A 27,185-nucleotide genomic window follows, 5' to 3' on the forward strand; every position below is an offset into this window, starting at 1 on the left:
AAGTCCACCATCAAGTGGATGGCGGACTCAGGGGTTTCTCAATTATAAAAAAAATGTATAATGGGGAAATGAAAAGAGAGTGGGCGAGAAGCTTTGTCCCGTGCAGGGAGCTAATGGCCTCACGTTTAGATGACACTCAACGATCATAATGCCTTAGTAGTGGAAAAGTAGGCCACTGTGGTATATAATTTTACAAACGTCCAAAAGAGAATGGGATTAGGCTCAGATGCAGCCCCTTTTAGAAGAGTTCGATGCTCCCGTAAATCTCTATTACAACAAACACCAACCCGTGATACTCAAGGAATTTCTTTCAGAGTGGTGGGAGGACTGTAGAAAGAAACCAAAAGGACGTAATTTCAATGCTTAATTACTCGGACGATGCCGGGCGAAATTACTAAGAGGCGACCTCACTTGATGGTAGAACAGTGCAGACGTCCAGAATGTGAATCTGAAGGAGATGAAAAGCTTACATAACGACATACAAATGATAATAAGAGATATCAGGGTGGCGTAGAGAAAGGTCCAGAACAAAAGAACAATGTGTAGATGAGAGAGAGAACATAGATTACGGAACTTTAAAACGCGAAATCGGAGCAGAAGCAACTTAAAAACAAGCTGCGGAACGATTATGGAACTCAAGCGAGCAACAAACTTTTAAGAAGCAAAACGACCTCACTCGCATAAAAACGGAAATCGGGAAGAGCAAATGGCTCTAACGTCTGTAAGAAACAAAAAAAGCAACCCGGAGGGAAACGGTGGTGATGGCGAGATGGTTGTGGTGTCATTTTCGCAAACTCGACGCTGAGTTCTAAACTTAAATATCGGCCACAGTTATGGATGTTTTTGATTGTCTAATGCTGTAGCTACGGTTCCCCTGGGCAGAAAAACATAAGACCGAAGGACCGAAGAAATCTCCTATAAATAATAAATAAACTAAATTAAACAAAAATTTTCTGGAATATTGATCAATTTTTTGCTAGGTTGCCACATCTGTTCACTCCAAGTTTCTGCTTCATAGCACAACAAACCCGCCACTAACCCATTGTGAAACCTGGAAACTTCGTCTTGCAACTCGTCGTCCGTCTCGAATCGTTGACTGCCCAGGTGCTCCTTCAACTTCGGAAATAGAAGGAAATCACTGAGTGCAATATCAGGGCTGTAAGAGGGATGGGGAATTATTTCCCAGCCGAATCCTTCGATTAAGTTCTTCGTTTGTTGCGGGATATGCGGATGCCCATTGTCGTGGTGCCTACACTTTGGGTTGCTATCACTTTTTAAGGTGATTGTTCGCCACAATTTTTTAATGCAGTTAAGAACCCCTCCCTTCCCTCTCTTAGGATGGAGTTGAAAATTCAAAATATCGGCGAGCCATGGGACAGTCAATATACGACAATAAATTACAAGGAGAACAACTACTTTTTAACGTCTTCAGAAAAACTGTTGTCTTTTATTTCTTCTCATTACATTTACAATCACCTTTATTGTTATGTTTCTTTTTTGCTATATAATAATAACAAGAAAATTGACAAATGTTCGAAATTTCAACTCTTCTCATTTCAAGTTGTATATATTCATCTAATACTTTCATTCTTCATCAGTGTATGACCTAATTATTCCAGTTATAAATAAGCTAAAATATATTTCGATACGACTTCGTACAATATAATATAATTAATAGTGATGGTGGCTAAGTTAACAATGCTCTGATGCAAACAAATTTCAACACAACTCTATTCGGGATAGATGAAGTGTTGCTGATTTTTTGCCTATGGTACTGTGAAGGTGGTTAAGCCAAACTTTATTGTGTGAGAGTATGTTGTCAAGCGTTAGTTCCATACAATTATTGATATTTGTTGCAGTTCGATTAATCGCTATTATTATGATGCAATGTTGACGAGAAAAATTACTGTTTGTATTTTTTAGGTATAAATATCATATTCGTAGGTTAATTTTTGTAGAATATGTATTTCAAAAATTTTTAACATTTTTTTTTAAGTTTTTTTGTTCTAATTTTATATAATGTGAATAAGAAGAAATATTAATGATGAGGCAATCTAGTAATTTTTAAATTTAATGTATATATATCACATAGAAGCATTAACTCGTCCCCGTTTGTTAAAAGAACTTATGAGAAATAAAGAAGAGAAACGGATAAATGCGTAGTTAGAATGGAGCAGTGTATTTGATATATTATTTATTTAACAGTTATATTTTATACAATTTGATGAATATCACATAATATATTGTTCGAAATGTCGAAATCTACGATTTTATCTTCTTTATAGCTTACGAGCCTACAAGGAAACATGTTCTATTCATATTGAAGAATGCAATTGTTTCTGTGTTTTTCTTCTTTATTTTCGAGATAGCCTTTTCCTGGAAGCCTCAAAATATCGGTTCCTTAGATGGAAAAGTGCATGACTATCGTTATGAATGTACTACACGTCTAAAATGAGCTGGAAGTATGTGTGCGAAAATTGCAAGAAATAATAAGGGACGGGAGATAAAACTTCCGAACTATATCCAATGTAAAAAACAACAATCTAATGATTTCCTTTGGTTACAATATGTGTATATATGTAAATTGAAGAAAATATTACTTTTAATTAACATCACTTGAAGAATACAAAGTTTCTCCCTAAATCAATTGGATTTTTTTTTGCTTTTCTTTCATATCCTTAATTATTAACAATAAGAGTAATATAAGTAACAAATTGATTAACTAGCGTTATAACTTTTTTGATTTCATGATTCCTCGTTAAATATTGCGTATGTTATTTTTCATCGTTTATATTATTCATAATGATAGCAACAGAATGTATGTATATGACGGACAAATCAATGTCAGAACGCTTCGATTCGTATCGGACTTAATCCTCTTTGCTAAGACATCCCAAGTCTGTGAGGAAAATTTCTGGTGTGATAATGTGTGATGTGCCAAGAATCACTTCCCAATTTTTCACGTTGTTTGTAACTTCATATGCGCAACGCATTTCCGAGAAGCTGGCTCCACCCACGACGAAAACGATGAGTCGTGGCACATTTTTCACGGTTGTTTGCGATTTATCCTTATGCCAATGGCCATATCGTGCACTGTTAAAATAAATATTCTTTACTTACTACTTTTTTTTTTATCTAAAACTTGCATAACATGGAAAACAAAAACAACAAAAAAGCCACCATATAGTGGCAGACTCTCAATTTTTTTTTCAGATTTTTCGGTTGATGATCATTTTCGACTCAAAATCTCCGCCTTTCCAACAAATGCCAAAACTAGGGCCAGCTTCGGAAAGCACCAATCGAGACCTTTCATTTGATACCCCACATGACCATATTTGGCGAAAAAAATTTACACCCCCCTTTGCATGTATGGGGACCTCCCTTTAATTGGACGTAACAGGATGCAACTCACTGTATGCTTGAGCGTTCACAGTTCCCACCTTTACACCAAATTTGGTGTCAATCGCTGCTACAGTCTCCGAGAAAAATTCGTGTGACGAACAGACAGACAGACAGACCTGTGTGGAGTGGCCAGATCTCCCATCAGGCGCGACCCCAGTTGGCGGATTGGGGCATACCTATTGATGTGTAAATATGTGTTCATGCACTTTCTTTTCTGACTGTGCATGGGCTAGTGTTTGCTCATCTCTGGTGCGTGGACCAAAATGGCTATAGGAAAGATACCCCGAACATAAAACCACCATGGAAGACGAGAGGAGGAAACTTACGGTGCAGGGGTTCGGAACCCAGTACCGTAGGCTTTCGGGAGAGAGCAAACGGGCTCCCGGTCGTCGATATCCCTCGACTGCAGTGCCTGGGTGGTGGACAACTTGGTCACCTTGGCATATAATGTTACAAGTGATTTGAATCTGGAGAACGAGGTGTTCAAGCCAAGTACGACATTACCGAGAACACCAGTAGCAAGACCAAACAAAGATGAACTGAAGGCCGATTGTTGGACGACGAAAATCGTGACAACACCCACCGCATATGTTTAAGATGTGCGACAGCAGGGGGTGTTCCAGGAACAAGAAAGGTTTGGGCACCTCGCGAAGGCATGCACCAGCAGCATTGATCGATCCGATCGATGCAGAAGGTGTGGGGAGAAAGACCATATTGCCAGAGAGTGCAATAGGGACCCCAAATGTCCATTGTGCGAAGTATAAGGGGGACAGAATAACCGGCATATTGCCGGAAGTGGTAAATGTTCGGAATTTAGGAAGGCGCTCACTGCAATAAGAAAATGAGGTTTATTCAAATAAACCTGAATCATTGCAGGGTTGCTCAGGATTTACTGAGATGGAAATTGCCATCATAAGTGAACCTTATAAAACCGATTCGACTGGTGGAACGGCAATATGGACTTGCGGTCGACAGGCCATACAATGTACTGCAAGTCAGGCAGCCAGTCGCTTTGTCTGGGCGAATATGAGTGGTGTACATATATACAGCTGCTACGCCCCACCAAGTTTGACAGTGTCTGAATTCGAGCAAATGCTTGATAATATTGTTCTCGACGTAAGGGGACCAAGTTCAAAGATGATTTCAATGCTTGGGCCCAAGAGTCGGGTAGCAGAGAATCAAATGCTAGGGGGCGCAGTTTATTAGAAGCTTTTGCACAGATGGACACAGCTTTGGCTAACGAAGGTGCTGTAAACACCTTTCAGAAAGGGGGGTCAGGCTCGGTTGTAGACCTGACTTTTATCAGCCATGCGCTGGCGCGTGGTATGTCCTGGTGCGTCAGCGAACGCTACACCCACAGCGAAGGAATTTTTTTCGAGGCATGTGTCGAGCCACAGGGCAAAGAGCTATCATGCCCGAAACCGAAAAAGATTTCTGACTGGCCTGCAAAATCTTTGGATGAGCAGACGTTCATAGAGGTGTGGTTAGATCAACCTGATAAAGCAGGCGCCTCTACGGAAAGAGCCGTCTATCTGGCTCAATGTATCGCCAAAGCATGTGACGCATCCATGCCTAGGAGGTGCTCATTCCTCAGTAGAAGACCAGCCTGCCACCAAGCCGGAAGAGCGGCTTAGTGGGCGGTAGGTAGCGTCAATCAGGGGCAGAAAGAGTGTGCCTATAAGGCAGCTCGTAAAACCTTCAAGCTCGCTATTCACCGAAGCAAGAGGAAATGCTTTAAGGAGTTCTGCCCAGCAGCGGACGTAAATCCGTGGGGGAGTGCTTACAGAATCGTGATGGGACAGATCATGTGTCCCACCCTCTTGCTGACAATCATCCAGGGGTTATTCTCCCAGCGAGAGGAGGGCACCGACACATTCCAGCCACCTCTGAATGTGACGGCAATTCCGTCAGTCACCAGAGACGAGCTGCTGGAGATCTGCGATCAGCTCCATGATCGCATCTATCCAAACCAAAGTACGAAAAGCAGATGTGAGGACAAAAGCGCGGTCTCGTGCGCCGCGTATAGAAGAAAGATGACTAAGCCAGAATGAGCTGACTCCGCCCCGTGATGTAATACAGGGTGCGGCAGCATAACTTCCTTTTTTAAAATGCGCGCCACTCAGTTAGTTGATGTCATAGCGGAGCGCTAGTGATCTCGTTCAAGAGGGGATACTGTAAAGTTTTGTCTCGACACGGTTCAGTCGCCATCATGCGTTGGAATAGTGAGGAGCGTGCCTTTGCTGTTGAGGTTTACTTTTCAAGCCGATGTTCGGTTATTGCAACACAGCATTTCGGAATCGCTTTAATTTAGCCCCGTTGGCTCCCGTTCCAGACCGCAAATCAATTGTTATATGGGTCACTACATTCAGACAAACTGCAAGTGCGACAAAAGGAAGAACTGGAGTCCCTCGGCCCGTTAGATCACTTGAGAACATTGAAGCAGTGAGAGCGTCAATGTTGCGATCGCCACGGCGTTCTGCGCGCAAACACGCATCTGCCCTTGGACTATCCGATCGTTCTGTGAGAAGAATTCTTCGTGATGATCTTCATTTTCATCCCTATAAGATGGCGATAGTGCAGGAACTTTCAGAACGTGACTTCAATTCTCGGATGAACGCGTGTGAGCTTCTTCTTGATGTCGTTCCCGAGGGTGCTATTGTTTTTTTTTAGCGATGAAGCCCATTTGCTACTGGGCTGACACCAACCCTCGAGAATTGCATCAAAAGCCTTTGCATTCACCCAAAGTCACAGTGTGGTGTGCAATTTCCTCAGCTAGAATTATTGGTCTCTTGTTTTTTGAGGAAAATGAGGTTACAGTGACAGTGAATTCGGACCGGTATGTAAACATGCTACAGAATTTTTTTTTCCCACGGCTAGTAAATTTGGATTTGGGGGACACTTGGTTCTAACAAGACGGTGCAACAGCACACACTTCAAGAGCATCAATGCCTGTTTTGAGGGAACACTTTCCAGAGCGCCTTATCTCAATTAGAGGCAATTTGGAATGGCCGGCACGCTCTCCCGATCTGTCGCCTTGTGATTTTTTTCTATGGGGTTTTTTGAAATCCCGTGTTTATGTGAACCGTCCAAGAACCCTACAAGATTTGAAGACCAACATCCAAGAAGAAATTGCCAACATAACACCTGCTATGCTAACAAGAGTCATGACAAACGCCAGAAATTGGTTTACGCAATGGAGAATGGGGGACGTCACCTAACAGATTTGATCTTCAAAACAATGTAAATAAAAACTTTAGACATGTACCTACATTATAAAAAATAAATAAATATTTTCCGATGCATACAATAGTTTTTATTGAGTTTTGAAAAAAGGAAGTTATCATCTAGTGGCGGCCTCTTGTTTTTTTTTTCAGATTTTTCGGTTGGGCAGTTCTGAGAATGGCCCCGTTAAATAAATGATCATTTTCGACTACCCGAACTCCCCGCCTTTCCAAGAGATGTCAAAACTAAGACCAGCTTCGGAAAGCACTAATCGAGACTTTTTAGTTGATGCCCCACATGACTATATTTGATGAAAAAAAATTACACCCCCCTTTTGCATGTATGGGGACCTCCCCCTAAGGGGGCATCTCTATTTATTTTTTTTTTTGGAAAAATCGATTTCCCAAAAACACTGGTTTTGCGTTCAGTATACATTCAGAAACAGAGTACAACAGTTCATTCAAGTCTACGCACTGTAAAAATGTATCTATAGCGTAGCGTAGTGTATATCCTTAGTGCGCGCGTAAGTGTGATTTTGGAGGGATTCAGACAGCTGGCGATCGGAGAGGTATAGTTGCTTTTAGTATGCACATTCCTGCTCCTTTCTATATTTATACATCTGGTACCTGCTTTTGTTGATATTTAGAAGCATTGGAAGTATTACTTTCTTTCAAATTAGCTGTGTTTACGGTTACTTATCTATATTTGTGAAAAAATTCATAAAATGGATAAGCCGATTTGAGAGCAGATCGTAAAAAAAAGAAGTTTTCGTGGTAATCAATTTACTAGTGAGTGTGATGAAAGTGTGGTTAGTGAATCTGCTAAGAAAACTCTGTTGAAAATGTGAGAAATGATATTTGGGAAGATTATGGTTAAGAATTATAAGTTTAAGGAATATTATCCTGCCCGTGTAACGTCAATATATTATTACCTTTTATCACATTACTACGCAATTCCATACCCATATCTATATCATATGTGGTCGTATACTTTAAAATACACCCCCGACATTATGTTGGAAAAAAAACTGTGCGTCATCAAGGCGATATAAACTCACATAATAGATACGATTTGAAAAAAAAAATGTTAGTGAAAAACTCATATCTGACGAAAAACGTTCAGCGTAGAGATGTGCTCGTGTCAAAACGTCCCACGTCAAAACATTTGCGTCGAAACGTTTGCCTCTAAACATTATGTACCCTTAGGGAAGCGTGTTCTATCGTCGATGCCATATCGACGGTTGTGGATCTGGGTCGAAAGGCATGGGCCGTTGGTAAGTTCTGCGCAGTGGTGACGCTGGATGTCAGGGATACATTTAACTCGGCTAATGAGGGTTTGTCTAAAGGCGCCTTAGCTAAAGTGAATGTCTCTCGTTACTTAGCCGGATAATCAAATATACTTCTCGGAGAGACTTTGGTACAAGATGAATGACAAACCGAAATAACATGTTGTAACAATAAGTGTTCCCCCAGGCTCCGTAATGGGGTCCCTGCTGTGAAATATAATGTCCGACTGAATGCTTGGCCTTTGCGTGCCAAAATTGATTGATTCGTTTTTCAGACGACCTGGTGGCGGTAACAGTTCCCAAGCACCCTAAGGACGTGCAACTTTATGGAAGTCAAACCATCCATGCCATCAAAGCATGGTTACAGATGGTTCAACTGGACCTAGCGGACAAAAAAAACGGCAGTCTTTTTCAAAATCGATTATTAGATACCTGGGCTTAAAGATCGATGCCAAGTTGAGCTTTTAGGGCCACCAGGACTACGCGCGAGAAAAGGCAGCAAAGGCTAGTTCATTTCTAGTAAGTATGTAGCCTAATACTGGTGCTAAAATCTTATCGCCGGCTGCTTATCGTTAAATCCATCCTGCTATACGCAGCTCCTGTTTGGGCGGGAGCACCGGACAACACGATGAACCAGAGAAGGGTGAGTTCGGCATAACATCCATTCGCGCCAAGGGTGTGTAGCGCATATAGCATAGTATCCGGCAAGGCAGTGTATCATCGCATGAATGATTCTCTTGGATCTTCTAGCGAATGAAGCACACTGTTTCTACTAGAGAAGGAGGGCGAATCCGCTTGATGTGACTGGCAAAATCCACTATAAAGGAGCTGTACAGAAGATCGCAGATGGGTTAATTCCGGAAAAGCTCATCGGACCCACGCATTGATTCCTGGATACAGGAATTACTTGCATCGCTTACTGTCCGGAATAGGCAGCTATACCTAAGGAACCGCAACATGTTATGTTCAATTATTCGAGACTGACGATTGAAAAAGGGACATTAAACGACTCTCAACGTAGCTGTTAGACCCCATAATCTCCAATTGACCAATCTTACATATTCATCCAAGTATTGGTGAGCACCTCGGAGTACTTGGGTGATAACAAACCAAACCAACGAAGGTTGAGACCAGCCAGGAGGCATGATAAAAAAGGTACGATTTGAAGACTTCCAGAATCGTTGCTGAAAGATAACATAAGTTGGTTTGAGCACATCTGTATGGTGAGGCTTTGTACGCCATCATACGCAGAGCAGTCCACAAGGAGAGTCATATAACCATTCACTATGAAATCTTATAATGAAAGAACTCCTATTCTTGCTAAACGGAGTGGGATTCGACACTGTATGCATGAGTGTTCACCGTTTCCACTTTTCCAACAAATTTGGTGTCAATCGGTGCTGCAGTCTCCGAGAAAAATGCGTGTGATGGACAGACAGACAGTAAACCGATTTTCATAAGGTTTTATTTTACACAAAACCTTAAAAAGGAGCATTGTAATGTAGAAAAAAAAGTTCGATTTACCTTGTTGGAGCATGATAGGTGGGATTCTGTGAGCGACCTGCCAGGAATGGGAAATGTCTGGAATCCAATTTATCTTCAATGCAATCTTCCATTATATCTTTAACAACTGGCGTCCAACGTGACATTTGATAAGTTTGCTCTGTTATACGTTCTTTTCGTGGGACTGTATAAGGCTTTTTGCGGTTATTCTGCACAAAATCAAATATTTCTTTTATTATTCTCACACCTTTTACCATCAATTGTATATTCATACTTACGTCAGCAATAACATTTATTCCGAGGAAGCTTAAATTTCGAACCATATCTTGATCTTTTGGTGTTAGTTGCGCATGTGTGAACAGTTTTGTAAGATTCTCTTCAGATATTCCATTTTTAATCATCACGTAGAGAGCAATAATGCGCACTTTGTCGTAGTTTGACACGTTCTAACCATAAACAAAAAAATAATCAATGACAGCCGTACTCGTTTGAAATGATCAGCGGACCTACCTTGTCGAGCAAAATTGGAACAATATTTCGCATATGATCTTTAATTTTTTCTCCTTCTGCATCTGTTCCCATCGCCAAATCCTGTTCAACGCGGCATAATTTGTCCACATAGCTCTAGAAAATTTTAACATGAGTTTCATCAGCACTCCACGCTTTAGAGGGTAAAACATATTCCAAAAACCAGATGGAAACTTACTTGATATGATTTCATGCAATCTTCAGCTAAATGTAAATGAGTAGCATATTTTGAGAGTTCTTTCTGGTATTGAGGCATCTTTTTGATCATTTGCGACAAATCTCGCATGGACTGTTTGTCAGCTGCAATGTTCAACTAAGTATAACTAACTAATCTTAATTTTCGGAGCTTTAACACTCTCACCTTGAGTCATTCTTTTCGATTCAGTGAACTTTTTCAAATTCTGTGTAACGGCTTGCGATACAACGGCGATATGCTGATGTCTCAACTCCACCCAGAGTTCATCGTTTTCATCAAGAAGAACTTCCTTCTCTGCAGTGTTTGGTGATGGTGTGTATTTGTAGACATCATTAACAATTGGTAGCAAGTCATAGGCCATAGCTTGGAGAGTGAGTTCGTGCAAAAGTGGCGAAACACAATCAAAGCCACGATCTAAAATTAATAGTTGTGATCGTGCCTTTTCAGGACCTTCACCCATTGTCGGTTCATCTGCTTTGTATGCATCGAGTTTTTGCTGGATAGCCATAGCTAATTCAACGTTTTTGTCCCAATCACTTCGATAACGAACAGATGGATACTCTCCAAGTGTAGCGCAGAGTGTTGCCACTTGCTCAGCGATGCGCTCCATGTGCTTAGCCCGGGCAGCAGATAAACTTGGCGAGTAGAGACATTGGAAAGTGTCAGGTGAGTCCAACGAGAATACCTGCATACAGAGTTTATTAAAGATTTGAATGGTTCAAGCTTTTGAGGTTTTACAAAAATAGATGAATAAAATATTAGATTTCATGCTTTTAAGAGAGAATGATTACATTACAAAAAATGAATAGTAGAAGCACAAGTATATTAGATTGTATGCTACGTGGTCTCATGAATTCAATCGTTTACAAGTTTGACGAAGGAATCAATACGCAATGTTCGTGTTGTTTGGAGTTTCAAGTTTATTGTTCTCACATTGACTTATGCCATTCCAACTCCCTCGACGATTACCTACCTTGTCGTGGTGAGGGAGCTCAGTAAGCAAGATCTTCTAGGAAACGAGAGATGATACCTGAAGCCAAGCGGTTATCAAAACCCCAAGCCAAGGTGACTACCGTACCGACGGCTGAATGGTCACAGGGGTTAAGATGTGGCCGTAAATGGTGAACCCTGGGTACTAGGAGACCCCCAGTTTCACTAGCCTTGTCTCGGCAAAAAGGGGTTCTGACGAGATCGACTTACTTTCCCCGATAAAACCAGCCAACAAAAAAACTAAAATTGATTCTCGATCGTGACGATCCAACGGACAAGCCGAAGCAGGACCCTTCTGTCAGCACTCCTGACCCTGGGCTCCAATCGGTGCCACCTGCTGAGGCTAAAGTCTTGCCCATGGGTAAGCACCTGTCTAGCAAACAACCTCCGGGCAAATCGCCTTCGAACAAATCACAATCCACGGGCTGTGCCAAGGTTGAGGGGAAAGCATCGTTCGGGGCACCTGCGGCCAAGGGAAACCGAAGCGGAAGCAGTCCTCGGACGATCCCAACTCTTCGACACAAAAGGCAGCAAAGATGACTCGGCCGGCAACGGCTAATCCTTCATTTGCAGCCATGGCTATCGAAGCCGATGGATGGGTTTTGTATGACGATACTAATCTATTCGGTAGCGATACTGAGCAGTGCGTACAGCTTACAAGGAAACTCCGCCTAGCTGTAAGGACTGCATCCTCACAACGCATTAAGCTTCGTTTCGAGTCAGGAGGTGTATACCGTAAAATGTTACGGCTAAACTTTCCCGATGAAAACACGAACGAGTGGCTTAGGCAGTACCGCTCCTCCCTCAACGATGTGTGAAAGGGTGCGCGACTAACGTTGAAAAGGGTCTCTGAGCTACCATCGTTCAAAAAGTGCTTCCTCTGGCTCCCAGAAGAAGAGCCTAATGGTGCCAAGGTTCTGGAACAACTTGGTGTCCAGAATAACATCAACCCCTCCACCTGGATACCGCTAGGCAGTAAAACAGGAGGGAGGTCCGATAGTCCGGGAACTTTCCTTACTTACTATGGGCTACCGGCTCTACTACGGGTTAGCGACGATCACGTTACAAGTGTCGGCTCCTAAAACCATTGAAGGGGACGGACAACCCTCGACATCATCATCTGAGGCGTAGATGAGATGCCATATTCCCCAAATAAATTTAGTAGTATTGTAAAGCGGCGACTGCGCTTATCAGTCGTCGGATAGCTGCAAGACATTTATATACCTCATACAAGAACCGTGGGTTGTTGGTGGGATAGTCAGGGGCCTAAACTTCCAACAAGCTGACCTGGTGTATGGCAATGGAAGTGATCGACCCCGCTCTTGCATGGTAGTCTCAAAAGACTTCCAGAATAATTTGGTTAACAAACTATGTGATAGCGACACCACATCGGCTAAAAAAACCATAAAAAGTTAACAGAGAAATAAAGAGATACTATGGTGCCCTGTATATTTTCCCTATGATGCAGAAAAAGTTCCCAATGGAACATTCATCAGCGCTATCCAATGTTCGAAAAGTAGAGGCATGGGGATAATAGCAGGATGTGATGACAACGCTCACCACGTATGCTGGGGAAGTACCAACATCAATGTAAAAGGATCGAGACTACTGGAGTATCTGGTAGGAACCGATCTAAAGATCCTTACCCAATAAACTCACTTTCTTCAAGGTGGTCAGGCGAGAGGTCATCGACATCACGGTGGCATCCCCTGACACTGTGGCTCTAGTCGGAGAGTGGAGAGTATCAAACGATATCACACTCTCAGATCACAGACGCATTGATTTCGGAATGGAGATAGATCCATCTCCACCCATTCCATTTCAGAATTCGCGGAAGATAGATTGGGCGACGTATAAAATAAAACTGAGCGCCCGAGGCACATAAAATCCATTGCTCGAATTGAGAAGATAACCCAGACGATCGGAATTAGCATGAAAGAGACTTTTGAAGAAAGCTATCCACTCTGGCGTCTTTGAAAATACATACACACACAATGGTGATGAGTCTTTTCAGATTACAGACTTAATAGTTTTCACCGACGGATCAGTCATGGAAGGCGGATCGGGTGCAGGGGTGTTCTCGGGGAATCCGATTATGGAAGTGGCCCGACCCCACGGAAAAACTACGACTACGTTCCAGGCGGAGATATATCCCATTTCATTGGCAGCAGAAGAATGTCTGCGACAAAAATGGAGGGGTCGAACCATTTGAATCTGTTCCGACAGTCAGGCAGCATTATCAGCACTAAATAGCAATGACATACCAAGTCAGTTAATGTGGAGTTGTCATCAGGTGCTGCTGAAACTTGGCCGACAGAACGAAATATTCTTGATGTAGGTGCCGAGGCAGTGAAACATCGGTGGTAATGAGGAGGCTGACAGACTGGCTCGCCGAGGGTCTGGATCCACAATGGTGGGGCCAGAACCAGCTTTTGGTATCCGGCCATCCACTGTTAAGTCCACTCTGGAGGGGGAATTGCAAGGATTCACGCAGCCGAGTGGAGAAATTTGAACCTTTCCCGGCGAAAATCCTTGTGGTCGCCAGAGCGGCATTTTTGTTGTCCCTTAAGAAGTGGAACATGAAAACCCTAGTAGGGCTTTTAACGGGACACTGCTCCTTAAAATACCATATGGAAAAGATTGGGGTGGTGGTTTCGGCTATGTGCAGCCAGTGTGAGGAGGAGACGGCTCTGCACTTTATATGCAATTGCTAGGCATCCTCAGATATCAGACAAAGACTCATGGTAAGATTTTCTTCAATGAAGAATCTGCACGATCTCTGCCTCTGGAGAATGTTTTCAGATTCGCTAAAGCCTGCGAACGCCGTAGGCAGGAAGCCGTTGAATAGGCGATTTACGGGGACATTACAATGGGCCTAACAATGACCTGAGTGCTCGGAGCTGCGGCTCCCCACCCAAAACTAAATTAAACTAAATATTTGTTCGGGCCCCATTTCTTTTTAGCAAACATTCCGTAAGGGCAACTTTTCCGCTGCTTTCAACACTTTTCATTCAACCTACTTTCCTAGCAAATGTGGACAGTGGTTTGGGGTTCAGACGTTCATAACTCAGTGCTCAGGTATGTTGAGGTAAAAATAGGCGACAAGCATTTTAGTTTTGAATTAGAAAATGAAAAATTGTGACAAGCCAACAAAAGATAGTTTAGATAAAATTGCTCTGACGGAGCAGAAATGTCGTAGCTATAATTATGAGCACTAAGCCAGTTTCTTTATTCGTTTCCGCAGATCATTGAAAAAATAAATATGAAGGAGAGTTAAGAGTTCCATCGTTTCGTATACTTCACGAATCAAGTTTTTATCAACACAACATCAACATTCGATCAGAATTCCACTTGACAGTCAAACATAAATTTCAATTTCTAAATTTGGACAAGTTCTTGTGCATCTACCGTCACATAACATTGCAATCCAACCATTTAAACAAACAAACATGCATTTTTTCTACAAAATACCGCACCTGGCATTCATATGGAAGAAAAGCGATATTGATTTCCTTTAGAGTTTTGATTTTTCTTGCTGCACATGATTTACAAAGTTCGTTAAACAATTCCTCCGGACAGACTAAATGCATTGAAACGTTAGTTAGAAGTTTTGTCTTCTTCATTTATGTATAAATTAGGAGATGAAAGTACGTATGGCATAAAGGATAGAGCAAGAGAATTGAAACTATGAGTGATGAGGATGCTTACAATGACACCAATTCAATCTTTGGGATTTCTCAGAAATTCTGTACGATAATTCGAGTATCTAAGCCACTCTTACATATTGAATAAATTGGTATCACTTAAACATGCTCATCCAGATAGATTACAAACACACATTTACACACAACACAAATTGAAATCAAAAATGAATATAAAAATAAGAAATGTGAAACGAAACGCCCCATAGATGACACTTATCATGTTAGTAGTGTTAGATCCAAACCAAACATGTATCAATCATAATTTGGTAAATTCACCTGCTCCTCGTACGGAATAAATGCCACATTGATCTCTTTGCATGCCTTTATATATCGGACGGCTCGCGATTTTGCAAGCCGTTCAAAAAGAGCATCCGGTATCACTGCATTTCATTCAACATTACACGTTTTCCAATTAAAATGAAATTGAAAGAATAATAATAACGACAACAATTGAAAATTATAAGTAAACTAGGGAAAAACTGAATTCGAAATTATAAAACGCAGATATTCTACTAAAAGTGCCTCAATTTCAATTAGATCTTACCTTCAGTGAAGAAAACATGCGCTCCACGATACATTGGTCGATTGGGATGATCAAAATCACGCATGAGTCCTCGAACAGATTCTTCTGATGGTGTAATTAAGTACACAGCCTCCATTGTTGGGAGTGGTTCACGTTTTTTTAGAATATCCTCAACAACTGTGAATTTGTTAAAAGTGTATAGATACAGAAGACAGGAAATTCGTTTATGAACATTTAAGGAGTTACTTACGAGTAATGCCCTCGGCGCTAATATCATGCATTTTACAGCAAGCGGAAACCATCCGCATCGCCAATTTGTCAACCACAAGCACACGCCATTCCACATTGCCTGGTTTTGCTGCGGCTGGCTTTTTTGTGCCGGCCGGTGCTGGTGGTTTATAACGAATAACTTCGTTCATAATCTCTGCAAAAACAAAAAAAAACATAGCTTGTAGTTTTGTTTGGTTTGTGTGCAAATAGATAACAAGTCGGGAAACCGGAAGCTTGACGCTTCAGGTATAAAAGGTTTTGTGCTTCCCTATGTGAGGAGTACAACGTAGTTCTCCATTGACTTATAGCATTGACCCGGGATATTGAAATCGCTCAGTTCACCATTGCCAGAACTGAGCGATTTAAATATCTCGAAGGGCAGGTTACTGCTATTGCCAGAACTCAGCGATTCAAATATCTCGAGTCAATGCTATCAGCCAATGGAGAATTGCGTAATGAAATTGTTTCACGCATTAATGCATCCTGGATGAAGTGGCATTCCCCAACTGGTGTTCTTTGTGATCGACGTATCAGCGCACGTCCCAAATCTAAAATTTACTGCAATGTCGTTCGTTTGCCGCTCTCTATAGTTCTGAGTGTTGGCCGACTATAAAGGACAATGAACGGCGTCTTGCGGTAATGGGGACGAAGATGTTGCATTGCACTGGTGCCGTGACACGTTTTGATTACGTCTGAAATGAGAATATCCGCGATCGATATGGGTTTGCATCGTTCGTGGAAAAACTGCAAGAGAGGCGTTTTCGCTGGTGTGGTCACGTAATTCACGCTAACGAGAATTAAACAATCAGTATTGGTCAGAACATCGAAAGCAATGATAAGCAACCAAAAAGCCGATCAAAACAATGGAGGCTTGATGCGCTGGATGGGGATTTAAAGGTCTCGAGATTACATCCTGATCAGGCATTTGATAAAATAAAATGACGAAACCGATCACCACGAGCCGACCCCGCTTGTGAACTGAAGGCTGAAGAAAAAGAAAAAGATGTGAGGAGCGACGAGTGCACGACAGCTCCGTGGAATATAGCTAAAAATTCCATTGCCCTCTATTTTCTAGAAAGCGATTTAAATAAATCATTTGATGGAAAGCCCTGTGTTGATAATGGCCAACCTCATACGCTTCACACTCTGAGTTTAATATTATTAGCAAATGCCACCAATTTAACCAACATCAAATATAAACAAATCGGGAAACCGGAAGCTGGACGCTTCAGATACGAAAGGTTTTGTGTATTTCTTAGTATGTAGCACGTAATATATCCATATATTATGTGAGAGTATCCACTTTCGGGTGATATTGACATTCATAGTCTTCAATTTTCAAAGAAGCAACAAATTTGAGGTATTATAACTTTGTTAGTAATAGTGCGATTTCCACCAAACTTGGTAAGATCATGCTCTATATTATAGCCTATATCATTGCAAAATTTCATGGTACTAGGATGAACTTAAGGGGGGTTTCTAACCAATTACACAAAATTGTAGTAATATACTATTATTAACTTTATTTAAACAGATATCGGCATGGAAGGTATTTCGGAGCCCAGGCACCATATAGTGGCAGCCTCCTGATTTTTTTCAAATTTTTCGGTTTGGTAGTTTCTGAGAACGGCCCCCTGAAAGAAGTGATCACTTTCAACCCCCCGCGCTCCCCACCCTTCCAACGAATGTCAAAACTAAGATCGGCTTTGAAAAGTACTAATCGAGACCTTTGATTTGATACCCCACATGACTATATTTGATGAAAAAAAATTTTACTCCCCCCTTTTGCATGTATGGGGACCCCTCCTTAAATTCGACGTAAAAGGATGTAATTCACTGTATGCGTGAGCGTTCACAGTTCCCACCTTTGTACCAAATTTGGTGATAATCGATATCGGAATGGGACATATTTTGAGGCCTAGATTTCATCTAGACGCACCACCCTGATTTTTCTCGGATTTTTAGGTTGGGTAGTTTCCGAAAATGAGTCCTGTCTCACTTCAAGTGCGTACATTTTTACTCCTTACTCACGCACTTTGCAATTTATGCCAAAACTAATGCCAGTCAAGGAAAGTGGAAATCGAGACCTTTCAATCGATACCCTACACAACTATATCCGGTGAAAAAAAATTTTGAATCCCCCCTTTGAATGTATGGGGAACCCCTTTTAAACTCCACCTAAATTTATGCCACTCGCTGTATGCGTGGGATTTCATAGTTCCCATCTGTCCACCAAATTTCGTTCGAATCGGTTTAGCCGTTTTGGAGAAAAATGCGTGTGACAGACAGACAGACAGACACTGAATCGATTTTAAGAAGGTTTTGTTTTACACAAAACCTTAAAAAGGGGCGCGGTGCTACTTAAAATTTATGAGATCACCTAGGATTTTGCGAAAACAAAAAACATAACAGTTTGGACGTGTGTGGTGGGGGAGAAGCTATAGCTTCTGAGCACTGAGGCCATGGTGGCCCATAGTACACGACACCCACATTTAACGGAATATCCCGGATTCGTTAGAGGATGTGATGCTACCCTCCTCGCACCTCATTACAGGAGGGACACGTATCATCTTGAATAATTCGTATTCTGAACATATATCCTGCTAGTGATTTATGGCCTGTCAGAATGCCTACAATACTCCTGCTTTTTGACAGGATAAAACTTTACGGAACCCATGTTTAGTTCTGGCATGGGGAAGATTGAACCCTTTTTGCTAAAGTATCCGCGATTTCATTTTCCTCTACGCCACAGTGATCAGGTAGTTCCACCGCATTGAATCTAGAGGTAGAGGTGATTAAAGGACTGCTTCACGTCCTCAATGCAGCCTGGCTATCACTGCAGATTGCGATACGCCTGCCTCGTGCTCATCAATCACCCAGTTTGCCGCCTTTAGTATCGCATATACTTCGGCTTGAAAGCACAGCGTTTTTATGTGAGGTAGACTCCGGCTCCAGATCACTGGTGTTTTTGAGCCATCGGTGTAGAAGACTTCCGTATATCCCGCCACGAATTCCTCTGGCACTTCCCAGTTCTCTCTACGTTTCAGGATAACTTCATATCGCCTACCAAACAGGTGTATGTAGACCCGAGAATCGGAAGGCATTGAAAGAACTGGATTCAGTACTCCCAGTAACTCTTCCAATGCTCTGTGCCCCCCCCCCCCATCCCTTTCTTTTGTCATATATCTAATCGAATTAGTCTATGAGCTGCTCTCAATGCAGTGCTTTGATTAAATATATCCAGGGGCTGCAAATTGAGTAATGCAATAATGCACGAGACAGTATGGTTGCCATTTGTTTTTCCTATCTATCGTTTCTACCACGAAGATCAGATGATAATGCATCATAGCCATCACGGTAGGGCAAGATAACTCGTTACTTATACACATACAATGATCATTAGGGCTGCTAAATTAAAAGTGAATCACTGAGATTAGACCACGGAAAGTGTCTTTAATTGGGCGGGACTATTAACGGTAATTCAGAATCATCTACCATTTGTTTAATCCGAAGTCCAACACTTAGGCGTGAAATCCCAGCTATTTAAGGTGTACCTCGTGCCCCTGGGCTAAATCTACCACTCAGAATCATGTCGATTCGTCAATGTCCGACAGTCAGCAAGGATAGTTAAATAAATTTAAATTTTCATCCGTATTTCCGCTACAAGCGACAGCCTGCTTCATTGGCTGCCGCCACCCATTGAATATTACCTGCACTGACAACGCCACCCTTGCATCTAACTAACAGTGGAGCGCTCCTTATTCCAGGTCGAGATTCTGACAGAATGCATGCTTAATGGGAACATCGAACAATTCGCCGTGGGCTTCTTCAATTACTTGAGGGGGATATTTTGCCGTGCACAGATTTCAACAGCCTTCCTTGGGCCAAGCCAAAATACGAGTTCAATTTGTCGTGTCGAAGAGCTAGATTCTTCATTGAACTGTAAAAGAGATCTCGCCAAATTAGGAGTCTTCTATTTTGTCATGGGTGCGGTGACACTAACATGCTGAAAGGCACGATTGGGCGTTATGTACTAGGGAAGACACCAAGAGTTCCCTTAACGGCCTTGGAAACATCAGCATGCGATTGACAGGCGGAATAACATTTATCTTAATATCAATGCTGGGGCTTGGAGGACCAACTACAGGCTGTACTGTTTTCTACGTGATCATTTTGATCATATTATTCTTAATAAGCAACAAAAGCAGTTATTTAATGGAAAATAATATCAGAGTCGGCAGAGCAATTATCAGGCAATTACAAAGTTTACAAAGGGTACACATATCAAGGTAGATGCGGCGTTGCTGCACAAAAGGAAGATCGAGGATGCAGAGCCGTGAGGGATAGTTCACACGGGAAAGGTTCTATTTCAAAAGGAGAATGAGAGTTAGTTTGCGTTGTACAGCTTCAAGAGCGCGACAGTCACAATTGCAGAAGGGGGACCAGACTGAATTACAAGGGTGTTCGGATCTTTGTTGTCACCTATTCTACTGCAGATCTACAATAATTCGTCTGAGGTCACTGACAGAATTGCCGCCACACTCAGAGATCTCTGAAATGTCACAGCGCCCCTCTTTTGCTGGCGGATAACCCCTGGATTATTTTCAGCAAGAAGGTATTACACGAGATTTGCGGGGATGACCGGCTTCTGAGTTGTCCCATAAAAATTCCCCCGATGGGTTTATCTCCGCTTCCGAGCAGATTTTCTTATAACATTCCCTCTTGCTGTGCTTGAGGGTTTTTCGGGACTCCTTGTAGACGCGTTCCTTTCGCACTGAATGATTCTATCTACCCTCTGGGGGAGGTGTAGCCGCTGTACACGTACATGTCGGTTATTTTCGCCCAGACAAAGCCACTGGCTGACTAGTGCATTATATAGCTTGGTTACCACAAGCCCATATCGCCGCTCCATCAATAGAGCCTATGATGGCGTATGCGTCACTTTTTTACTTGTAATGGCAATCTTCATCTTGTATTTGTAATTGGTCTAAGGAAGTAAATCCTGTGCGACCCTGCAATGATTGAGGTTTATTTGAATAAATCTCTTTCTCTCATTGCAGTCAGTCTCATGCCTTTTGAAAGTTTACAATGTTTAAGATTATTTTCGAGCCCTTAGACCAAATGGGTAATTTCATTTTTTCCTTTGCCAAACACTCCGGAGAGAAGACATTAATCGTTTGCATAAAACATTTCCTAGAGCTGGAAAAAGTCCAGGACAACAGAGTCCTGTCTGTACTATTCGATCGAGTTTGGAAGCTAAACAAGTATAAATTCTGATAATTTCACTGACTTATAGTCCAAAAGATATACGAGGCTTTCACGGTTTCAATATTTTAGAGGAAATATTCCTCGAGCAAAGCATTACCTGGATTTTTATTAAATATATTACCAGAACTTCATATAAGTATGAGCAACGAAATTTAAAATCTCTACTAAAATATGCCTGAATATTCTCCATACTCAATGGTTCAGATTTATCGATAACCACTACCACAACTTCAGTCGTATTAAACCTCAATTACGATAAGACGACAATTTATCAAATTCAATTTTGAGCATGTTTCTAAAAATGTAACTACAATTTCATAATGGCTGGCGCTATATATATATACTGAGCGTTCTGGTGATTATATTTCGTTGATATATTGACTCATATGTACTACCGTAGCACGATGACAGAATGTTGTCCTAATTGGAAACAGATCAATATTTCTGTCCTCGTAGATTGTACGGTTTCCTTGGTATGTACTCAAAACTTTAATTTTACCGCATTGCCTGATTGCTATCTCGAATCGATTCATTTAGCTTTCATCAAGTACTTGATGAAGTGCTCCATGTTCTGCATGAATCATTAGGTACACTTAGTCCTCCGTTTATCTAAGAATAGTCTGGATATGGGGACACACTCGTAATGTGGATGTGCTTCCGCTTGATGTACGTATAATTTTATGCTAAATTTGTGGAATAATTAATTCGAAATTGAAAGCAAAAATAATTCAACTAATATAGACTCGGATCATTATCTCGTTGGCATGGTGCTCTGGGCTCGAATAATGCTACCCAGAATCCCCTCTGACAATCAGTTGAAGAAATTAATAAGACTTATCCTGACCAATGTGCGAGGCCAGATAAAAGCAGCACCCTCGAGACCTTTCAACATCAACATTGGTCAAAGACCGGCAAAATGCTAGGGCGTCCACTACAGTCGGCATGGCAGAACAGGCCCCGGCCTTGTCGACAAATAGGCAAGGGTTCTTGACGCCTGGACTGCGTCAGGATGTAAGTAAGTTACTGCGAGCAAAACAAATACGTGTCTGCACGGTAAATGTTGCTAACTGGAAAGGCCTAAGAACTCACAAGAGCCCTTCCGATGGTGTCAAAAGCTGCGATATAGAACGGGAACGCGGTAAAAATGGCTACACACTTGTCTATTTTGGTAGCCCACACACTTAATACGGTGTTGGCATTGCTATCTTAGAGGGTTGCCGTGATGTCATTAAAGAAGTCGAACGATTTGATGATTGGCTGATGAAGCTCACCATTATATTAGCTGATCGCACTATTCACTTCCTCATCGCATAGGCACCACAGACAGGTCGACTTGATGCCGAAAAAGATGCTTTCTGGCAACTTCTCGATGAAAAGACTTGTAACGTGCCTGCTGACGACTATATCATCATTGCCGGCGACCTTAATGGTCATGTGGATGAAAAGACAGACGGTAACAGGCGCGCAATGAGGGTGAGGAGCGAATAATCGATTTTGTGGACACCCATGACCTTGTACTTATGAATACATGGTTTACCAAACGATTGTCTGATCTTCTTACATTTTATAGTGGGAACAATACAATGCAGCTCGACTATATTCTCAAACTGATTTCCTATGAGATCTTCGTACGTCAACATCAGCCGTTGACTGCCGTCCTGCGAATTAAACCATCGATAAAACATTGTGCAAGCACTGGCCCGACGTGATTACCAACCATTACGAATGTTCAAGAATCGTGGAACCAAATGAAAGCCACTATCTACAAAGCGGCCTCTGCAACCCTTGGGGCTCCCAAGCCAGGTAAGCGGTAAATCAATTGAGATACTTGACTTTGGAATGACGATGTTGAAATGAAGGTCAATGAAAAGAAACGCCTCTACAACAAGTCTAATAATAATAACTCCGCCGTAGCCGATCCCAAGCCCAGTTGTGAAAAGAGGAGGGATAGATAGCCTCAGTCTGAATGACTGTACAGCATCGCAGCGTCTCAGGGCAGTTAGGCATAAAATGCACCACCAAAAAATTGGAAGAAGAAATTTGCGGTCCAGTACGGATAACCGACGGGAGTCGTCTGACTAGGTGAATCGGTCGGGCTTCCGTAATAGACATCAAGGCGTCGAAACCGCTAGTCGTGGGGCGGTTCGACGTCTAGGCGCTACGACGACCAGGAGCATTGCTCCGCCTGCTGCAGCTGTTTCGCCACAACCTGTGGCGACCACTTCAGCAGGTTCGCGTATGCAGCGGATGAAGTGGATCGAACAAATGAACCTCTTCATCATCCGCTCCTACTACAAAGTAAGGGCGGGGGGGGGGGGGGGGGGCGGGGGCGTGTACAGCATCTTACCGCCCCTTGTCACACCAGCGATTTGTCGAGCGTTTCCCGCAATTCGCGTAAGTGACTGTGAAGCGAGTCGCAGACCAGTACCGCTTTATAACTCGCAGCGACAAAATCCCGGCCATCAGCAGGGAGTGTGTTCGACTTGAGGTCATTACAGAAACTGGTGACCGAGAATCGATGGGGGCAGAAACGGCGGCATCAACATCACGCCGCACTGCAAGCAACAGTATCAGTACTCGCCGAAGCACTCTCCTCCACCGTTCAACTAAGGTTCGGGACAAATTCCAAAGAGCGTGCATAGAATTCTCGGAAATTGATCCTTTGCATAGACCAGGTATTCCCAGGCTCTATGCATTTCCAGCAACTCCGAGAATTCTATCTCAAATCAATGAGATTGCGTCTCGGCTGTGTGCTGATATGTAGCTGCTGCAACTACAATCACTTGTGTATTGTGGTGCAGTTTCGGCTATCAGATTGCAAGGTCAGAAGATTCGCTTTCGCGTTATTGGTTTGAGTGACCGAAGACTCAGATAGCTCAGCTCTGGTAATGCCAGCAGACGGGTGAAAAATAAATTGCAGAGGATTTACCGGAACTATGCCATCCCCAGTGAAATACCCTTAGTTGAAATTCTGGACACACTAAAGCAGAAACTTTCTGTCGTATGCAGTTGATTACGATGGTATGGCGAAAGTCACTCCAGATGTATCCAGAATGCAACATATGCGAGGAACCAGGGGAGCTTTTCAAGACCGCTCAACGAATCCCAACAGAGCATCCGGGCAGTGCAGTTTTCGGTGACGGAAGCCAAAGAGTATTGGGATGGACTTTGGCGGATACCCGCCCATCATGCTGACTGGATTACCGCCGAAGGCACCTGCCATGCTAATACGCCTGGTATGAATTTTGCTTATGTTACCGAAGAGGAAGTTCGACGAGCCATAAACAACTCAAAGAACTGGAGGGGCCCAGGTCTAGATCGGGTGCAGAATTTCTAGTATAAGAAATTTAACCGCGTACACAGTCGGTTGGCATACAACATAAATCAGGTCATGAGTCGGCCGGAGAAATTTTCACTCTTCCTCCCTGCGGGGATTACCTACCTTATCTCTAAGAAAGACATGGTGCAGGACCCCGCGGACATAAGACCGATTAGTTGCTTACCAACCCTTTAGAAATTCATCATGTCCATCATTAGTGGAAGAGTCAATGCGTACCTCGAGACCAACAACATTCTGTCCGAGGAGCAGCAGGGCTGCGTAGATGGGTCAAGGGATTGCAAAGAGCAACCCATTGTCGGCTCGGTAGCTGTAGGACAAGCAACTAGAGGACAAAGAAACCTCTTTAGTTGCTATATCGATTATGCCAAGCCTTCCGACAGCGTTCCGCATACCTGGCTAATCCGAAACTCATGGAAGGGTGACATACCACCTTATCAGTGCGTACATCTGAGAGTGCTAATACCTCAGAGCCCATCCGTATACGGAGGGGCATCTTCCAGGGGGATTCGTTGAGTCCCCTTTGGTTTTGTATGGCACCGAACCCCCTTTCATGACTACTGAATGATGCTAGAGGGCATGGTTTTGTAATAAAATATGGCCTACGTGCTAAGTGGGAACTGACACACTTGATATACTTAGATGATATCAAGTTGTATGCTGGTACTGATGACCATCTTAGAAATCCTTTGCAAATAGTAGACATGTACAGCAGTGATATTTGGATGGAGTTTGGATTAGATAAGTGTCGAATCCAAGCCATGCCGCAAATAGCATTTGAGACATCTACATCGAAGCTGTTATGCGCATTGAATGTATACGCTATCCCTTCACTGGCTTACGCATTCGGAATATTGCCGTGGACGAAGACCGATCTGGAAAACGTCCAGCGGCGGATACGAACTACGATGTCCAAGTTCCGAATGCATCCTCCAAACAAGGGGTGTGGTTGACGTGGTGGCACAACATCATCGCCAAGTCGACTCGCTGCGCGCTTATTTTTACAGCAAAGAGCAAGCGAGTCTCTTGCATGCGGCTGTCTGTAAGGCAGACTGTGGACTGACTCCACTTAATTTGAAAGATCGATCATTCAATCCTCTGAGTGGGGGGAGGTCGGACCAAGAGTGGATCGATGAATGAAAGTCGATGGCAATGCACGGTAAACACGTGAATTGACTTTGGCAGCCATTTGTCGAAAAGATGGCTGTCTGCTGGGGAGCCCTTTGCTGAGATGGAAGGATTCATGTGTGCCATTGAGGACGGCGTGGTCGCCACCTGAACTTATAAAAAGCTCATCATGAAAGAACGAGTGGAGAACGACCAGCGCAGAATATGTGGTTCGGCGTTAGAGACGTTGGACCATCTCATTTCTGGCTGTACTGTTATGGCACCGGTGCAATACATTCCCAGACATAATGCTGTATGTAAGGTTATCCATCAAAACCTTGCAGAAAACCATGGGCTGATCACAGGAACATGGCCGGTTTACCGATATGAGCCGCAAGCAGCACTTGATAGTTCTGTTTACAGCATGTATTGCGACCGGCAAGTTCTGACTGATCGCCATACTGCACATAACAAGCCTGACGTGCTGTTAGTTGACGAGACTGGTCGCTCCGCGTGTAGTAGTGATGTTGCTATCCCCCATAGTTAGCATAATCGAACGGAAATACGTGAAGAAGGTAAACTATGAGCACCTGGCTCGGGAAATCAAAGAAATTTGACGTCTCGAGCGGGTGGTTGTAGTTCTCATAATATTGTCAGCTACAGGCATTGTACCTAAATTCCTCACGGCTTCACTTGATGTCCTGGGACTTTCGCACAGTCTGGTTCACACCATGCAGAAGTGCTGCATGTTGCGGGCAGTTCTCGACGGATTCTCCCATTAACCTACCAACAGCGCCCCTTATAATTCAAGTAGGTAGCATCATCCGAGCCTAAATGCTTAGTGGTAGTTTTAGGTAAAATCCGGCATCTACCGAAGGAGGCTGATGTTGCATTTTTACCACAACCGAGTGCGATTCTGAAAATTGGGTCAAACGAAAAGTCCATAAAATACGACCTTTTATTGAAAAAACCTTCAATAACTCTAACCGGCTGATAACCATTTCTGCGACAACCAGTTCGATCGCGTTTGTATGTAAATACGTCGATAGTGAAAAGCACGAAAGCTCGTCAGGTGGATTGAGTCACTCCAGCAAGCAGGGCTAGCTGACAATGAATGACTCAGTTCCATCACAGAAGCTTCCACGCAACCATAAACAAAAACAAACAATAATGCGATTATTGCATGTGATGATTTTGTAATGTTCAGATTGGTGTGAACTGGGGTCGTCCGCGGTCAGTTCGTATATTTGAAAATTCAACGACGATTCGTCACGGCTTCAACGAAGACATCTATCGCCGCAATCCCCGATTGACAGCATGTAGTTGTCAACCTCATCTGTGCGGTGACGTCACGCGCGTACTCCAGTCATCTCTTGGTCTTGCGCATCTACCCATGGAAATCGAACGTTTCTTCTTCGGGGAAAAATCAATAGCTTCCCACAACTCTCTATTGGACGACTGCGTTTTTTCGACCTTTTTTCTATTCCCTTCACATCCTGCTTTTATAATATCACGAAAACGACACCCACAAGTCGTTGTTGACAAAACTATTCAATGAACACTTAATATTTCGTGAAAATCATGAGGGCGTTCCCTTTACAGGGCAATGTTGCAGATTAGATCGTCGACGAACGCAGTAAAACGCAGAAATAACATTGAAATCAGTTACTCACTTTGACCAACAAGAACTTTCAATGCCATTTTTCACACAACACTTATTTTCACGGACTTTCCTGATCGTAAACGAGACCACCGATCGAATTAAATGCACACAAAATATTATCGTGACAGAAGCGGACGAAATTTCCTCGGCGATTGGAAGGTGTGGAAGAAAATGCGTGACTATGTGT

The 27,185-nt window shown here is 42.8% G+C and overlaps 1 protein-coding gene across 2 annotated transcripts; it reads right to left on the bottom strand.

The window, feature by feature from the left end:
* Positions 1-1,416: 1,416 nt before the first annotated feature.
* On the bottom strand, positions 1,417-27,165 carry LOC119654268 (protein ROP). 2 transcript variants are annotated; one of them, XM_038059535.1, is made up of 10 exons: positions 27,009-27,165; positions 15,604-15,777; positions 15,375-15,530; positions 14,603-14,706; positions 10,302-10,821; positions 10,119-10,240; positions 9,923-10,036; positions 9,691-9,858; positions 9,434-9,621; positions 1,417-3,093 (listed from the first exon to the last, which is right to left on the bottom strand). In XM_038059535.1, exons 1-10 carry the CDS (start codon positions 27,034-27,036, stop codon positions 2,871-2,873), a joined length of 1,797 nt encoding a protein of 598 aa, XP_037915463.1. In that variant the 5' UTR covers positions 27,037-27,165; the 3' UTR covers positions 1,417-2,870. The 2 variants fall into 2 exon arrangements, with proteins under 2 accessions (XP_037915463.1, XP_037915464.1); XM_038059536.1 differs by lacking the exon at positions 14,603-14,706 and adding an exon at positions 15,107-15,210 and having other exon boundaries at positions 2,871-3,093.
* Between the last annotated feature and the right edge of the window lie 20 nt (positions 27,166-27,185).

This window comes from Hermetia illucens, chromosome 4 (genome assembly GCF_905115235.1).
Source record: "Hermetia illucens chromosome 4, iHerIll2.2.curated.20191125, whole genome shotgun sequence".
Classification (NCBI taxonomy): Eukaryota; Metazoa; Arthropoda; class Insecta; order Diptera; family Stratiomyidae; genus Hermetia; species Hermetia illucens.

What these genes read in the sequence shown, in the direction of transcription:
- LOC119654268 (XM_038059535.1), bottom strand. Translation starts at nt 27,036, where the DNA reads ATGGCATTGAAAGTTCTTGTTGGTCAAA. An exon ending in TAGCGCCGAGGGCATTACTC is followed by an intron (nt 15,531 to 15,603) that starts GTAAGTAACTCC and finishes ACAAATTCACAG; the next exon opens with TTGTTGAGGATATTCTAAAA. An exon ending in GCATGTTTTCTTCACTGAAG is followed by an intron (nt 14,707 to 15,374) that starts GTAAGATCTAAT and finishes CAATGCATTTAG; the next exon opens with TCTGTCCGGAGGAATTGTTT.